Here is an 18,515-nt window from a genome sequence, read left to right on the forward strand (position 1 = left end):
GTTTGTATACATACACAATTCTTGTTAAGTGTACTCTCTTTGCCGATCATCTTGACATGCACGCAAATGTCGCTGCATGCTGAATATATCTCGCCGATAACAATCTCGCCTGATTAATCCACTAATTTATTCTTCACGCTTTTCTTTTGCCTTCATCTTTTGCCTTCCGTTACGAGCGCACCCATGCACGTTTGATTGCCTCGTCTAATATCATCGTCCGTTTCGTTCGGCTGACTCTTTTTTCCCCTTTTGTCCATACATTTTCCAACATACATTGGTTGCATACGATGGCCGTTGTTTTCCTTGAGAACGAATATTCTTCGTTATTCGACATATTGTTCACGTTATAAAAACGAATCCTCTCTCACTCTCTTTCTTTTTCTCTCAAAATATGCACAGCGCGGTGCGAATTTTGCAATTCAATTTTTTTTTGTTTTATTTTAAAATCCACCGTAAATCCATCGTCTCGTTTCGCCGCTACAATACTGTGATGATTTCATGACTATATTCTATGCAGTAACATTATTTTCCAAATATTTTTCCTTTTGTAATATTAATTTTTTAATGTCGAGAAATTATATTAAAAAGAAATAAATATTGAATATTGTAAAATTATAGCCTAAAATATTGAATATTAGAAAAGTATAATAATATATCCATCACACAATACACAAAATTCTTAGAAGTTTTTGAGCATTAAAATTTCATAATGATGATGCGACATGCCGTTAATCGTACATAACACAAATTACATAGTAGCTCGTTTGCCAAGCATCATAATATTATAGCGGCCAAAGTTACCGCGTTGCATGCCAACTCGAACGATTATACGTTCTTCGAGAAATGATACTTATAGCTTCTGTTCGCGCTACCTCGAGGAGATTTAACGAGAGCATCACCCTACCCTGTTGCAGAATTACAGCGAAAATTGACGACGATATGATCCGATATTACGTCGACGAGGACCTGTTCCTGCTGGAGGTCAGCCACTCGCGAATTAATCCGGATCCTGGCAACGAACGTAATCCAAACTCGCCGGGCGATCCCGGCGATCCGGGGGATTCTCCCTCTACGGCCGGATACGACGTCACTCTCATCGAGCTATCCCATCCTCCACCATTGCCGCACTCACCCCTCGCCAACTCCACGCACGCACACGCCCACGTTCACGACAACGGCAACACCTGAACCAAATTAGACGAGAAAGAAGTTCATTTTTGATTGTGTAAATATACCGCGTAAGTTGGTGAGAACTGGTCATTTGGAGGAAAAGCAAGATTTCGTGTCTAACGATAATTGTTAAATGGATAACGAAATTTCTTGTGTATCGCATTTGAAGATTCTTGCACAATTTGCCGGTGACGGGCTTACTAATAGTAAGAAGGTTCATCGAGCATCGAGTAGCAACGTGCTAATTAACTTTCAGCGAAGACTCAGGAAGAATCATGAAGGATCATTATCATGGGATTATCGAATTTTCAACATAGACGAAGAATTCAAGTTGTTTCTGAGTAGGTCATGTAATCTTACTATAATATTATAGAGACAGAATCTAAATGTTTTATAATATGGTTTGACACATATTTTCTAGATTTTTTTACGAATATTTCGTTAATAATTATCATTTGTATAAGACTTTCGGCATAGATGTACGGGCTTCGACTCAATTGAAGCAAGTCGAATGTGCAAGAATGTACGCATACGTCGCTAACCGTACGAAAAGCGACACGTTACTCTATATTACTTGTTTTCGTCTCGTCAACAAATTATATCAATTATTAGCATAAGATATCGAAGCGTCGCGTTGCAAGTGTAAGCGCCATGTAAATCAATCAAAATTGATTTAAGTATCCCGATATATGTTATATATACGTATAACGTATATTGTAGATTTATATAAGATCGTATCTATTATATCGTACATTAGTTGACGTATCGACTCTTAATTTGCCCGCAAGTTTTAAAAACGCGTCACATTAATAATGTCATCGGCATTAACCGCGAGCTATCATTTTAAAAGCCGATAACTTATGTATATCGTAACGCGCGTGCTGTCATTTCACGATTAAACGAATGACCCCCGATATGTATGTGTTAATCAATGACAGAGGCGATCATTGCGTTCTCTGCATCTTTCCGTAATTTCTATTCGATTTTTGTCCATAAAGATTTAAACGTCGCGCGATAAATTGTAAAAAAAAAAAACAGTAATATAAAAATATTAAAAAGAAGAAAAATACAAATCCCATCAGCTTGTAAAAAGCCAATCGAAACTTTCTTTTTATTTGTCTCGTCTCGTTAACGAGACCTTTATAGCCTCTCATTTACGAACATATTAACGCGCGCGACGTACAATATTTACGCAATACATGAAGACGTGATGGAATTTCATAACGTTGCTATTAGCCACGATCATTGCGTGCAAAATTACGATTTGAAGCGGAAACTCGTATCGCGTGTTTCTGCAAAAAGTTAAAAAAAAAAATCCATGAAACAGAAATCCAGAGATCGCCTCTTCTTGTGCCGCACTCTTTGCCACGTCACGCTCGAAATAACATCGAGAAGCCACGACTTGTTCTAAGTCTTAAGACTAATAAGAGTAATATAATCACACTGTACTCGTAGTATAATCTCCCTATAATACAGCAATCCGGACCAGATGTTAGATAATAAAATAACGAATTGATATCTCGAAGTTAAAACGATCAATATTATTCCCTCTAAGAGAAAAGAGAGAACTTCGTACGCATTTTAAAAATAATTATCCTTTTGTCTTCAAAGCACGGAACAATAAATTGCTAAACGAGAAAATGATTTTCTTTGACTTCAAGGTAAAAGGAAAAAGGTGAAATTGTATTCGATCCTACTTCCGAGATGTTAATTCGATATCTGTGCTGAGATAGAAGTAACTCGCACTGATCACAGCGAGCACTCGAGAGCAATAAAGGTAAAGATTTTCTTTATTAGATAAACGCATCCTTATCAGGACGTAGAGTACCACGCTTTATAATCTCACCTACAGTGAGTTCAGTTTTTCAATCTTACTCGAGTTGTAATGAAATCATGATATTGTCGGTGCGCGTTAAACGCGACCGAAGACGATAGCATTACCAATAACTTGTGGTTATGTAGTTTGTAAGATAAAGTTTAAAATAAAATATTAAAATGTGCCACACCCCCTCCCCCCCCCCCCTCCCCCGGTGAAAGCAAGTCACTTGCCAGATTATATGAACCCTAGCGCCAGACTATGTGCGCGTATGCACGCATATAACGCGGAAATATACATACGCATATTCATACATTTTTTCATACACATATACACATACACATAATTGTTGTCAATTATATTAGAGATTTAGATTAGAGTAGAAAAATCACGATCATGACGCTCTCTTCTTTTCTTTTGTTTTATGTTAATCATATACGTACGTCGATATACATACCGATATCAAAGCAAGGATCAAAAAATACGCTTGTAAAATGCTTATTATTACTTATTGAATACTATATTTTGTTACATTTATTGCAGATAGCGTATAGATTGATATTATTAATATTATGGATTCTATTCAATTACGCGTAAAGCATATATATTATAGTTATATTATATTATTATTAATATTATTATATTTTTTTTATACACACGAAAATGTACGGAGTGAGAATGCAAATACAAAAGGAAGAATGGGAAATGAGAGAGAGAGAGAGACCGAAAGAAAAAATGTGTATGAATGAATAACTCGGAATGCCTGTGTATGGAAACGTCAAAGAAACGAGAGAGAGAGAGAGATAGAGAGAGAACTAGCATTTATATATAAAATCAATTTACGTTATATACATCTACGAGACCAAGATTGTTGGTTAGCTTTAGTCCATGACATTTCTTGCAACGTTCCCTTTCTGTCAACATTTCCTTTCCATGTCCTCTCAACCGCTACTGTTGTACGTCGAAAGCGCTCGAAGCGGAACATATGACTCGTTTATGTAGAGACAATTAACTGTGTCATCGAGCCATTTTATTATAATAGTATCATCCCATTATATATTATTCTTACAATTATTAATATTATAATTTACATTATGAAAGAACAGAGAGAGAGAGAGAGAGAGAGAGAGAGAGAGAGAGAGAAAGAAAAAGAATCGGATGAGTCGACGGATTTCTCGGACCGTCCTAGCATTGTATTTAAACAACAATATAAATGATAACATGGAATGAGCCCGCGAATTTTAGACTTTATATTGTTAAAAATAGAGGAATGGATAGATAAAAAAAACTGTTGTTGATCGGTAAACCAGACCGAGAGTGATGAATTCGGAAGTGTGAGAGCTACATAAAAGGACAAGATGCGAGAATGCCGAGAGTACAACCGTTTTTCTTCCATTGCGTTGTCTTGCCATGCTGAGATTGTGCCAGAGGTGATATTATATTATTACGATGTTTATTGCAACAATAAATATTATATTAGTACGTTTTATAAATCGCATGCCTTTATTATTGCTATATATATATATATATATAGAGGTAAGTGTTGTAATCTTTATTGTTGTTGTACCATCATGTTACTTGGTAATCATAATTCTTCGTATCATTGATATTAAGCGTAAATCTGGCAAAACTAAACGTGTGTGAGTCAATTATATAAAAATATATGAAGATTGAATGATTGAATTGATAAAATTGACATACATATATAAATATATTCATGAAAATAATTGTTAAATATTTAAAAAAAAATTTATTATTATCTATATTAAGAAAAAATTAAATTCAAGATAATTGGAAGAATATTATAATATTAAAACAGGAAATATAAAGTTCTAATATTCCGAAGTAGAAAAGAGGAAAGAAATTAATATAAAATAAAAACATCTACCTTCTCATCTCTATAAATGAAGGATCGACATTCTTTGTTCGTACGCATTTCGAAGGATTGATATTCATATATGTATCTTTTGCATCACGATATCAATCATCTCTGTATTGATATGATGATTTGACGACGTACGAATGTTCGTTTACCAGCAATTTTCATTAGCATAAGCATGATTCTGTGAACATGTCTTGTTCCATCTACAGAACTGCGTGATATAGTCGCGAGATTAAAAAAATTTGCGATTATATTAGCATAATACATCCGATATTTATTCGAGTTTAAAAGCGTCTTAAGCAATGCTATTAACTTTCTGCGACAAAGGCTATATGTTAAAATCGACTATAATATGATTGGAGAAATTAAAACATGTACAACAATCTCGGAACACGATATTCGAACGATACTCGTCATTCTTCTATCGTTTTTTTCATCATCCCTCTTATAAAAGTCGCGGACTCTTGCTTTGTTGCATTTTGCACTAAGCGCTAAGGACAGATTGCGAAGCAATGACCGAAGGAAACCTGTTGGTGAGGAATTTAAAAGAAAAAAAGAGTATTCCGTATGTAGAAACCCATAAGAAGAGATAAAAAAGATTCCATGTCTTAGAGAAAGAACGAAAGGAGCGTGTCACAAAATCAACGATGCTGCGAAGGATGTCCAACCGCTTTCAAAAAGATCCGCGCGCGTTTCATGGCTGACGTACTTTAATAAGCCATCTCCCAGTCGATACTTCGATGGAATCGCTTATTCGAAAAAACCTGACATGACACATCTAGCGCGATTAGCGTCCAACGAGCGTGTATTATATCGCATCAGATCGACTAATGGAACGCGAGATGATGAATAATGTATGATATGTATTCGATTTCGATGAGAGGGAGATTATTATATTTAATCCCTATCAATCATGAAATTAATATCTAATAATTACAATTATCAATGAAAAAAAAGAAACGGATTAATGAAATATAATATTAATAAATATACAGATTCATAAAAAATGAGACAATTTTTTTTAATAATAACTTTAATATTAGTTATATTTTCTCTAAAATACGAACTTGATAAAGAATTTAATATATTTTATAGTTTTTAGTAAGTTTTACAGAAAAAAATCTCTCTTATATATATCTATTTTAATCCTGCAAAAATATATCTATTAAAAATAATTAATAAGCGTATATTAAAAATGCTTAACTTCATAAAGAATAAAATAAAATAAATTTTGTTTTCAATTTATCTATTTTTGCAAAGAGTCTGCTTCATTTCTCGAAGCTTCAAAGTATTCGTTATGATCATTTAAATTTAAAATAACTGCAATATTTTCTTTTGTTTGAAATAGCAACGAAATGGTGTTTCACTCTATAAGTTTATATATTTGTTCTTGAAACAAATATATGTTCTTTTGAAAAAGGGAGAAATCCGTCTTAAATAATTATAATCTATCCTTTGATTGTTTTTGTATTCATCGTCAGTAGATATTGTGTTAGTAAGAAATAAGACAGGATTTTCAGATATCAATACATGAATCAATCGTCGATGAATGAGCACAGAGATAAGATCGTAAATAAATTTCTAAATTTTTCGATAAAAGTCTAGGAACAAATTAAACCTAAAATAAGAGATGCATTATTATTAAACATCAGATTTTTATGTAACTGCATATTTTTTTTAGAAAGCAGATTAGAAAATAAGATGAAATAAAAATTTGTCTTATATTGAAAAAGTATTCTAAAAATACATATTTAATTATGCGTATTGCACATATTATGTTTGCATAGAAAATGTATATTAATATATGCTGCAGTATAAATATGTTGGATATTGTAAATAATATAAATTTTAGTTATTGTTTCAATAATAAATTAATAATAAATTTAATAATAAATTTCTGCATAAAAAATCGATGTCTAATAATTTATTAAAATCTTTCAATTAAGGTTCTCTCTTAAATATTAGACATCTCTCTTTCTCTTTCTTCCTTCTTTCTCTTTCGTTGTCTTGCTCTATTTGATTTTTTTTCCATTTTTCATCACTAATATTAGGTCGATCGTCTTTTATCTTTTTCAGTAAGAATCTCGTGAAGAGATTCACGTTTCTCTAAGATATGAGAGCGTGGTCAGTTTGTAAATAAAAACTAGAGAGGAGAATTAATTGGCACCTTAATTATGGGATGCAGCTCGCGTATTTCCTCGGATGAAAAAAGGAATAGGGATACGGAGAATATAAGTGGTTACGGCACGACTTAGTCAGGCGACTATCGATAGTTGGAAGCTAGTACAGTGGCAATTGTGTGAAAATTCACGACCTTGTATAAAGACACTGGCCCTGACATAAATTAAAGGGTCTGTCTTTTTGTAGCTGAACTGGCTGCACTAGTTCAGAGTTTATCTTTTTCTCTCCTCATTGAAAAGAGAAAGATAAACTCTAAACTAGTACAGCTACAATAGTTCAGCTATAAAGAACAAACCCATTGTTTTGAGACAAATTATGTTTCCTCTATTTTATTCGCGCGAAAGAAATGCGTATCGATCAGCTACGTAAAGTTATAGAATTTGTAAATGTTCTATATAAATGATATTTATATAGTAAAACAAATTTTAACACTGTCTTGAATTATGTTTCTTTTAAGAATCGCTTCTCTTGTAGAAAGATTTTCGGATAGACAGAACAAAAATTAAATTTTTTTTTATTTTTTCAAAAAATTATTATTATTTCTTGGAAATATTTCATGTTTCAAGATATTATGTTACTTCTGAAGAGAAATTTATTTCTCACGAAAAGAATAAACAAAAAATTTACTATGTTATATTTCTTAAATCTCTGATACATACACACACATATACACATGCATGCATATATATATATATATATGTCAATGCATATTAAACACTGTTTTTAAAAAGCCCTAATTATTATATTAACTAAATGCAAACAATGTCAATAAAAAACACGCATAAAAAACAGAGAGATAAATCGTATAAATATTAATAAATTTTATAAAAAGATTCTTGAGGTCAACAAAAAAAATTAGGTTAGCTGTAGGCTAAATATATTTTAAGATTGTATCAGATTTTTTGTTCGATAACGGGAAAATCTACAAATGTCGCTATGTATTGTGCTCTAGTTTTTCTAATACATAACTTCAATTTATACAATTTAATTGTATATACCAGTATTTAATAAAAATCAGTTCCAATTTTTTATAATATAATAAAATTCAATAATTCGTATATTTGCAAACAATTATGTGTACAAATTTTATAGTGTTACGAAATCGAACGTTTTAGTGTCTATTCCGTTATATAGTGCTATAAAAGAGAAGCGATAAGAGAATATATAAAAGGTAGTAAAATTTCCGCTGATATTACCATAATTATGACTTTTTTGTAAACACTATGTTTATGTTTACATATTCAAAGAAGAGTAAGCCCACCATTTAAATTCCATTTCGAAAATATTTCTGAATAGATAAAAATTAATTAATTTCTCTAAAATTATGTAAAATTTTGTTGTGTCGTATTTTTCTTTATCTATGTGTTAGCATATAGTATGCAGATTTTTCTTCTTTAAATGCTCTTTCTTTCGGATAAATGTCGTTAGAATTGCAACAAACGACTTTGATATCTCCCGGTTAATTACGAACAGCCCCGACACTCAACCGGTTTGCATGTTTCGGTGGACGGATCCAGCAAAATCCAGCACAATTTTATTGTGGCGCCAATACAAAATCTTGAACCAAATTTTATATGTGCGCATTAAGTATCGTGTACATTGCTGAATATTCTTGTAATAATGGGGTCAGTGACTCGAATAAGAACATTGAACTTCACTTCCATGCCTCTTGTCAATCTCTCAAAAAGAGATATCTTATCTGCGTTCTAAGAACGTTATACTTATAACAGGTGAAGAAATTGCAAAATTTGACAGGTCATATATCAAATTTTGACAGTTACAAATATGAAGATACAATATGCGTGTCCAACCACCCACGATCGCTGTCCATTGCTGAGCTTAGGTAATATACGCGTGTATTTTTGGCAAAGTCCGGTTTGGCAGGTCAGACATTATTCGCTGTCCATATCGATTATCAAGCCCTCTTTTGCGAGCGACGATAAAAAAAAGTCTTATCTCGTCGAGATGTCGACAGTAAGTGGTTTTTAAACATCTGGTCAAAGAACGCGCGGGTTTAAAATCTCTCATCCTCCCTCCACCCTTTAAAACAAGGTTCGTCGACCCAGGTATCGCAATCTTGATGTATACTTCAAGGTCCTTTCGCTCTTGGCTCTCCCGTGGAAGGTACTGTTTATGCCTCCGCGCAAGATCAAAGATCTTGTTCTAGCTAGGACTGTTTCTAAAGAGGAAGGCTTGCTTGCAATATATAGACATAAAAATATTTGCTTCCGATGAAATATATTTCGTGGTTTTTATTTACTTGGAATTATAGAAGATATCATATATATAATTTTTTATGTTATCAATTTAAGAAATATCTATTTCTCTATATCAAAATACTTCATATTATATTAGAAGATATGCAATACCATATGTGTAATATTATTAGTTATTACTCATGTAATGAAATGAATAACGCGAGCACAACGTGTAAAAGTTGAAGAACTGCAGTAGCTTCGCAGTAAACAAAAGATCACGACAAACGTGGGGAAAGACGGTTCTATATTTACTGTCTCCCAGCGGAAGGAAGTGCATAAATACCTATCGTCGGGATAGACGAGAAGGCGGGGATCACACGGTAAGCAAGTTCACGGCCGTCCCTTACGTGCAGCCTTCTCTTGGCATCTTCAAGGCCAGGTGCGAAGAACCGTGCTCTCTATGCAAATGCCAATTGCGCAGCATTCAAGTTGGACACGAATCGCGCGATCAAAGACCATTACATACAGTTTACATAATCGATATAACTTAAATTCGCGCAGACAAATGTGTGTTATCATGCGCGTATAAATTGATCAGCGGATCGATTGCGAATATTTGTCAACTTTGTCGCGAGAAATTGCGTAAACATCAGAATTACACAAAATAAATATTGTTCGATAAAATATATATTATACAGCAATATCACATGATTTTTTCCTTCTGTTATAGAAAAAGTATTTGCGGTATTTCATTTTCATATAATCAAATACTTTTTACAATAAGATATCCCTCCCATCTTCCATATTTTAATAATAATTTTAAATGATCGCTATATAATTATTTTCTTTTTTTAGAAATACAACGGCAGAACACATTGTTAAATATTTTCGCGTTATTCTAAATAGTAATCTTCCTCTGATTGTGGAATATCTATTTTGCATCAAGTTATAAATAACCGAAAAGGTTATTTCACACATCGGGGAGACCGTGTTTGATCCCTACTGCGCCCTCCGTCAATCCTCTATCCTATAGCCATAGAGGTGATAAAAGAGCAAGAGAATAAAGGAGCGTGGAACACCTTGCGCATCATATCGAAGAGGAGGCACAGAGTAGCGCCAAGCACTAGAGGGAAGGGCAAGCCCGTTATAAGTTCGAGCAGCGGCTATTCAACAGCTTAGGAGTCGCTCAGAATCCCAGCCGGTATTCACACGTGGGTCCCAAGTCCCGTGTTCCGCGCGTCGTTATTCTTCGCGATACTGACAACACGGAGCATGAATAATTGGGCATGCAGAATGTCGTCGTTCGCGATGCTGGTGCTGGTACTCGTGGTACAGGTGATCGCAACGGCTGTAGGATCAATATCCAGATCGCTGAATTTCGACGATGACAGTAATCCGGAGGATGCAGTCATCATTGAAGGTATCAATCTACAATTTATTTCGTGTGTATTTCTCGTTCGAATATTATTAATAAATAAGCTGAGATAAAACATAAATTTGTCCGCATTTTCTTGATATAATCGTGAAATATTTCCTGATAATTTTAACTAAAAATTATCTTAAAAATTCCATAGGATTTGAGATAATTTCTTCGAAAAATGACATAGATTAGGAGTTAGAGTTAGTTTTAGATATCAGCGCGAAAATTCTTCTTTTTAATTATTATATAGATTATAAATTTGCTTTAATAATATACAGTAAGATATTTACAAAGCAAGATTTTTTACATTAAAATTTAAATTAGCGAATCTTTTATATCTAATGCTATTTAAAAAAAATTAAAACAACTTGATAATTTTATAAAAAAAGAAGATATTTTTAGATAATTAACATTATTCTACATTTGTTGAAAAGTTGACATCTCTGCCATTTTCTGCATTTCATGCATAACTAGTTTCAAAAATTTTTTTTTCTGTAAGTTATATTTCATATCATCGGTTATATTGGAATCATTAGAAACAATAGCGTGCCGTTTTTATGTAATCTCTTCTCTGGTCAATGACTCTTTGGCATCTCCGATCTTTGCTCCTCGGTTATCGCGAAATCCCCGAATAAATCCCTATAGATCGGATACGAACAATCCTTCGCGTGTTCCATACACGGTAACCGGAAGTTCTCCCGGTACGCACAAACCTCACCTTTGAGGTACGTGTACACCTGTGTATTTCGCGTAGGTCAGCGAACTCGCTGCTAAGTATCTCGAAGGAATTCTATTATGATGTTTTAATGATTCACTATGCAAGATAATGTTTTCACACGATTTAAAAAGAATTTCAAAACAATTATATGTCATTTCTATTAATACTATAATAAACAATAATCTAATTTATAATATTATACATAATAGTTTTTCAACAAAATCATGCAGTTTTCCACTTTTTTTTTTAATTTACTTTCAATATGAATGCAATTTATTCTCATGATAGTAAATTAATTCGTACAATTCTAAGCTCAGATATTTGTGAACGTCTTTGTTAATTTTATCGGTTTTTTTTTTTTTTTTTTTTTTTTTTTTTTTTTTTTTTTAACATTAGGAAAACCTTCACGTCGAGTATATTAACGCCTTCCGGATTAATGTGGTTACATTAAGCAAACATTCTCGAGTACGTGCTGACATAAACATGCTTGATGTATCTTGATTTTGCGATGATATAAACGCGATATGTATAGGTAGGTACTTTAACGGACAGAGCCAGAAGAAATATATTTGAATAAATCTTGGAATTTAATTTTCAAAATAATATATCAGTATCATATATGTATATATAAAAGAAAACTATAAATGGCTGATGGCAATAACAGGTCAGAAAGTTCAAAGTTAAATCGTGATGAATATATTATATAAGAATGTAATCTCTTTCCATTTTATACAAATGAAAAGTTGTAAAAATTTAATTTGCAGCTGCGATCGATCCGGATGAGTTTGAATCAAGGGAGGGTCGGAGCGTTCTTTGGAACGGAGCCACGACTCGTGAGACCTGTCTAACATCGAAAGGCGAAGTCGGTCGTTGCACGACTTTCAAGGAATGCTATCCGTACTTTAAGATACCGGACCTTGGTGCTCTAGACGGTTGGGTTCTTGGCGTTTACGACACATGCAGCTATATCCGCGAAGATGGCAATCCGAGCTTTGGAATTTGTTGCTCGAACCTACAGCTCTTTGTCACACCTCGTCCTGATAATTGTGACGATTCCATCGTGGAAAATCCGCAAGTAAGACAATTAAATTTATCAACTAATATGTAATTCATTTCAACTCCGTAAATTTTAATATCGATACGCGCGTTTCTCTTCTATTCGTAGTAATCACTTTCGCTACCGGAAACTCGTAACTCGTTATACGTGATCCGAATTAGAGGACGTTATAAATCAACCTACTAGAAAGCCGATTATCCCTATTTCGATTCGGCAATACAATTTCGCAAAGAGCTGTTTTATAGCTCGCTTTATTACTCATTCATGCATGTTAATTTTCCTTTTGTTCGACGCAAAGAACCGTGACAGGTCACCCCTTTTATTTATTATTTTTATTTGTTATCTCTGCAAATATTTTTTTCGCTTTTCTTTTGTTCATCAGATACTGAAATTATTTTAGATCGAAGATAATAAAAAGAAAGGCGGAGAGAACGGAATAGCACGTCCTCAGGCTGCGCCTACTTGGCCACCGCCAATTCCCACACATCCACCTGATCACACGATACCGCCACTGCCGACTCACCCACCCTCGTCTGATCTACCGACGCAGTCCACGACCTTGAAACCGATAACTACGAGTTCAAAAAAACCGGGTGTTGCCACTACATGGCCGACGAAGAAGCCAACCTGGTGGCCAATCTCACCGAGCATATCGACTACCAGTAAATCTCCGATGTCCAGCGGCAATAATCAACCACAGTGCGGTGCCAAGAATGGCAATCAAGATCAGGAACGCATCGTGGGTGGGAAGAATGCAGATCCAGGCGAATGGCCGTGGATTGCCGCGCTTTTCAATGGTGACCGTCAATTTTGTGGCGGATCGCTCATCGATAATTATCACATATTAACAGCGGCGCATTGTGTCGTAAAGTAAGTCCAATTCATATATCAAGTTTTTCTTAAATTAAAACAATTTTAGTTTTTTTTTTTTAATTAAAAAAATTAATCTATATCCAAAACATTTTTTCATTATTGATGTACTACGGATGAAGAGATTGCGATTAAACTGCATTATTATCAGTAATATTGAAATAATATCCGACTTTTTGGCGACAAACACATTGTAATGTTCCAGCATGAATTCTTGGGATGTCGCGAGATTAACAGTACGTCTCGGTGATTACAATATTAAAACGAACAATGAGATTCGTCACATTGAGAAACGTGTAAAAAGAGTCGTGAGGCACCGAAACTTCAATTCACGTACGCTCTATAACGACGTGGCGGTCCTCACGTTGAGCGAACCTGTAGAATTTACAGAACAAATCCGACCTATCTGTCTACCTAGCGGATCACAATTGTATCAAGGCAAGACGGCGACGGTTATAGGATGGGGTTCTTTGAGAGAAAGTAAGATTTTTACACTAATATGTCTTTAACGCTCTAACTACTTCAATGAGCGATCACATCAAAAAACAGACCTTTGTTTTAATTTAGAATATCATATATATAATTAATGTTCATATACTCTCTCAAGTACCCTCTTTTATCTTTTACATTTTACGCAGTCGATTTGCATAGTTATTTATAATACACAATCACGTTTATAGTATAACTATAGTATAACTATAGTGTATGAGTTAAATTCTCAAAAGACATCTCTTGTATGAGAAAAATACATGATATTTAATATTATATTCATTTAGGTGGACCACAACCAGCAATTTTGCAAGAAGTTTCGGTACCAGTTTGGACGAACGGCGAGTGCAAATTAAAATATGGTGCAGCAGCACCGGGTGGTATAGTCGATAGTTTCTTATGTGCTGGTCGCGCCAATAAGGATTCGTGTTCGGTTTGTATCTCTAATCGATTCGTTATCTCTCATTCATATCTTGTGTTTAGTGTAAAATGTGGCTGTATAATTTTCGATTTGTAATAAACCCAAATATATCCGAACAATTAGTTATTCATTCAATTTCATTAAATATTAATTTAATTTAGTTTTATTAAATAAAATTAATTTTTTTGGTAATTGATACAGAGATATATATATTATTAATTTCATAAAAACATTTAAAAAAATATATATTTACGATTACATGGCCTCATTTTACGATAGACGCAGAATATGAGAATACTGATAATTATATTGCAAATTTTATATTGTAAAAATTAATGACTTTGTACTTACAGGGTGACAGCGGTGGTCCTTTAATGGTTAATGACGGACGCTGGACTCAAGTTGGAATTGTCAGTTGGGGAATAGGTTGCGGAAAAGGTCAATATCCTGGAGTCTATACAAGGGTCACACACTTTTTGCCATGGATTTATAAAAACCTAAAATAGAAAACACACGCGTGTTATATATATTTATCTATATCTCTTTCGCACGGTCGCGGTTTTTTCGACAAGACAAATTGTCGAGAAAACGCAGAATCGATTCCACTCGCTTTGAAAAATGTGATAAAAGCTATCATGCCCTAATATAAAACTAGAGCTTTATAGCGGTATTAAAATATTTTTAAAGAAATTTGACATTATGTCATTTTTTTTTTTAACTAAAATTTTTTAACTACGTACGTTTCCTCGTCATTAAAAAAAGAAAAAAAAAAACATATTCATTTACTATAATATATACGAAATGAATAAAGAATCGTTGATTACAAAAGTAGTAACAAAATATTTTATATTTATATATATATATATTGCTATACATACAAATATATAAAAAAAAATAAAGTTATATATAATAACATTGTAGGCTTCCGTTCTTGCCACGTCTGCATACAACATGTAGAAGGCTACGTATCGCAATTACTTATATTCAATTGTTGCAGAGTATTCCGCGCTGAAAATAGAAATTCTCTTATTAGTCCGGTACCATCATGCCATAGTAGATGTATAACAAACTTTACAAAATAATACCGCGTAAATATAAAAAACGCACAATTTTAAGATACTTTCTTCAATAAAAACTTATAAAGTTTATTCTTCAAATATTGTATATAAAGTAGCGATTTTTCTGCTACTAAACTGAGTGTGTTCCACTCATCTCAACAACGCTTTATGTCGATAAGACTATTTAAATGTATCTAATCTAGATAATAACATTTTGATAACAAAAATTATTTAGAAATTAACAATTAAAATCTTAGTCCTTAAAAATTTTAATTTTAATCCATGTATCAACGTATTATTTCTGAAACGACGACAAGAGATATAGTAACATCGAAGATACGTACCTTGAAAGTAGCACGTATCATATTTATCGTCCGGCTGCGGGATGAATGGTGGTACCGCTTTTGATGGCTCGTTCCAGGGAAACTCGCGAAAAAGGGCCATGACCCGCACTTCTTTTGCCGATGGTCGTGCCGTTTGGTCCAAGGTGAGCAGCGCGTCGATGGCATCAGTTGCTGCCGATGACAAAGCCTCCTCGTCTTCCGGCCAGGGAACATCGCGTGCGAGAATGTTCGCGAACACTGCTTGCGGTGTTTCGTCGTTGAATGGCGGCAAGCCCGTGCAGAACTCATATAGACACACGCCTAACGCCCACCAGTCAACAGCCGGTCCATGACCCTGTCTAAGCAGCAATTCTGGAGCAAGATAATCAGGCGTACCGAGTATGCGATCGTCTGATCTGTTGGTGCCAGCTTGACCGCCTCTTCGCACAGATTTGGGTGTTCTGTAGGGCGTATAACAATTACCCGAAGTCGCAGGTGTCTTGATGGGTGAGATACCTTGCGGTTCACTATGATCTTCGGATGTGTTGTTCAGATCCGAATGTAGATCAGGTACGGAATGCGAAGCGGATGGCGGTAGGCGAAATCTCGTCTTTATTAAAGTCCTCGCATCCTCTTCCTCTTCATCTAGCTTCTGCTGTTTCTCATCGTCGCAATCTCTTCGTTTAGCAGAGGACACCGGCGTACTGAAAGCTACTCTACCTGCAGACCCTGCATTCTGTTCAATATCCTGATTTGGTGTCTTGCTTCCATCGTTATTTACCAAGTCGACGGTAATGTTCGTTGTTTTAATGTATGCTGAGGTGTCATCGATCATAGGACTCGTATAAGGAAATATAGAGTCGCGGTTATTTCTTTTGGGCGTTTTGTCAACATCAAGATCCATCGCGTCGATCTCGCACGTTAAGCCGGTCGTTGTGCATGTACCGGGCCGCTTCCTCTTCGAACCCCGAATTCGATCTCTGAATGAATTCATACAAGTGCTTACTGGACTACTGATATGTACAGGAGATCGCTGCTGAGACTTTTCCGCCTCCAGCGTAGATTCATCCTTTTCCTCCTCCTCCTCCATATCTTGATTACTTGCTGGGACCGAAGAGGACGCTTCACAAGTATAATAGCTGCTAGAACTATCCGGACCGTCTTCGTACTTTTTAATAACACTCTTGTCCTCTTCCATGTTATTGTGTTCCTCGTTACTTTGCTCGAAATGTAGATCTTCTACCGATTGGAAAGGTGTGACACCAGATATTCGAGAATAATCTCCGGATGCAACAGAGGAAATGACCGAGTTTGGCGACATATGTCCCGCAAACTTAGTGCAATTTTTTTGCAAGGTGGAAAGTAAATTCATGGCTAACGTGCTCCTATCGCTGAAATTCGATTCACTAATGGACTTCTGGCCGGAACCGAAGGACAGGTGGGATGTTAGCGAGAGCAGCTGGCCGGGTGTCCTAGTGCATAGACTGGGAGTCATCGGATTTACTAAATCCGATATTTCGAGATCCCTGTGCAAGGATGATATCTTACTGAGTCCAAAATCCGTAAGTTTGACATGTCCTTCGCGCGAGAGAAGCATATTATCCGGTTTTAGATCTCTATGTACAATGCCATGCGAATGAAGATATTCCAATGCCAGGCATACCTCTGCAGTGTAAAATGCTGCCATGGACTCCTCCAAGAAACCATAAACACCGATCAGGCTCTTGAGATCGCCGCCCACCATATATTCCATGACTAGATACACACTGCTGACAGATTGCAGCGAATAAAAAAGTTGTACGCAATATGGACTATGAGTCAGAGCCAGTGCATTGCGTTCAATCACTACTTGTGAAGCCATATTCTTATTTATCATCTCATTCTTCTTCATCACTTTAATCGCATACACTTGCTCAGAATTGGATTTTTTGTATCCTAAAAATACTTTACCAAATGCTCCTCTGCTTATTGGCTTCACTATCTTAAAATCCTGTATATCTGGTACCTAAGCAAAAGAAAGCAATGATATAACATAAATTAGACAAAGTTATTTATATTTCTATAAAAATATTGTGACAAATTAAATAGATTTTATATCAATGTAAAGTATATTATTTATATTATGTTAATCAATACAATACAATCAATTTATTCTATTATAACAATATCACGCATAATTTATATTACAGAAAAGTGTATGCTCCAATTTTATATATCAACTAAAATTTATCAATTTCATTTTTTGCTTACAATTTTTGCTCTAACAACTTTTTGCAATTGTGTTTATTAAAAAGTCTTAAAAATAATTAATTCTTGATTCCGGAAAGACTCACTCTTATCTCTTATTAGAAATAAAACAAGGAACGTACTTACCTTCGTAGCAGGATTAACAATTTTGGAAATGGTATTGAAAATAGAATTGTCGATGTATCTCTCGGATTGTTGCGGTGTATGTTCTCCATTCTGATGCTCCGTGTCATTGATATTCTTGCAGGACGTCTCGGTGTCTGGTTCATTGATACGATTTTCATCTGAACTTGATTTCGGCGAATCGGACGTCGTTTCTTCCATCAAAAAAAAAATAAATAAAATGCAGAAAAAGAAAGGAAGAAATCCACGACGAATGTAACCTATATTCCCGGCGAACGCGGATACCAACGATAATTCCCGACGTATCTATTCGTTTGCGTGCCACTTCATAAAATTCGTATTCGTATTGCGAGTCGTTCGACTTTAATCATGATTTTTCTTTTTATTTCGCGCTTAAAACAAAATTCGAAAAGCGGTTGACATTTTCCAAAGTCAACATGACACATATGCTCCGTGCTTCGTACGCGCGCACACACAAATTCGGCCAATTTCAAGGCAATGATTTGTCATGGTCGACAACGTAAATATAGAAAGACGGAAAG

At 34.7% G+C, this 18,515-nt stretch overlaps 3 protein-coding genes across 10 annotated transcripts in view; 2 read left to right on the plus strand and 1 right to left on the minus strand.

Annotated features, from left to right (window-relative positions):
- Grh (grainy head) overlaps positions 1-4,817 on the plus strand; it is a 103,169-nt gene extending 98,352 nt beyond the window's left edge. For 4 of the 5 annotated variants that reach the window (XM_070306942.1, XM_070306934.1, XM_070306959.1 and 1 more), the window contains one exon: positions 915-4,817. In XM_070306942.1, coding sequence (XP_070163043.1) covers positions 915-1,188 — 274 coding nt within the window. In that variant the 3' untranslated portion in view covers positions 1,189-4,817. The remainder of the gene's footprint in view (positions 1-914) is intronic. The other variant, XM_070306967.1, reaches the window with a different exon arrangement.
- Positions 4,818-10,045: 5,228 nt separating this feature from the next.
- Gwl (serine/threonine-protein kinase greatwall) lies at positions 10,046-18,424 on the minus strand. 4 transcript variants are annotated; one of them, XR_011447827.1, is made up of 4 exons: positions 17,977-18,424; positions 15,625-17,608; positions 14,574-14,719; positions 10,046-10,675 (listed from the first exon to the last, which is right to left on the minus strand). XR_011447827.1 is itself a non-coding variant. In XM_070306986.1 (3 exons), exons 1-3 carry the CDS (start codon positions 18,172-18,174, stop codon positions 14,688-14,690), a joined length of 2,214 nt encoding a protein of 737 aa, XP_070163087.1. In that variant the 5' UTR covers positions 18,175-18,424; the 3' UTR covers positions 14,494-14,687. The 4 variants fall into 4 exon arrangements, 3 of the variants coding, with proteins under 3 accessions (XP_070163087.1, XP_070163080.1, XP_070163098.1); XM_070306986.1 differs by lacking the exon at positions 10,046-10,675 and having other exon boundaries at positions 14,494-14,719; XM_070306979.1 differs by lacking the exons at positions 10,046-10,675; positions 14,574-14,719 and adding an exon at positions 15,055-15,230.
- LOC138939328 (proclotting enzyme) lies at positions 10,439-14,931 on the plus strand. The gene is made up of 6 exons (XM_070307011.1): positions 10,439-10,667; positions 12,150-12,460; positions 12,843-13,312; positions 13,518-13,792; positions 14,089-14,234; positions 14,576-14,931. Exons 1-6 carry the CDS (start codon positions 10,520-10,522, stop codon positions 14,726-14,728), a joined length of 1,503 nt encoding a protein of 500 aa, XP_070163112.1. The 5' UTR covers positions 10,439-10,519; the 3' UTR covers positions 14,729-14,931.
- Positions 18,425-18,515: the final 91 nt, after the last annotated feature.

This window comes from Polyergus mexicanus, unplaced genomic scaffold (assembly GCF_030449975.1).
Source record: "Polyergus mexicanus isolate NDT 795.1 unplaced genomic scaffold, iyPolMexi1.0 SCAF_2, whole genome shotgun sequence".
Classification (NCBI taxonomy): Eukaryota; Metazoa; Arthropoda; class Insecta; order Hymenoptera; family Formicidae; genus Polyergus; species Polyergus mexicanus.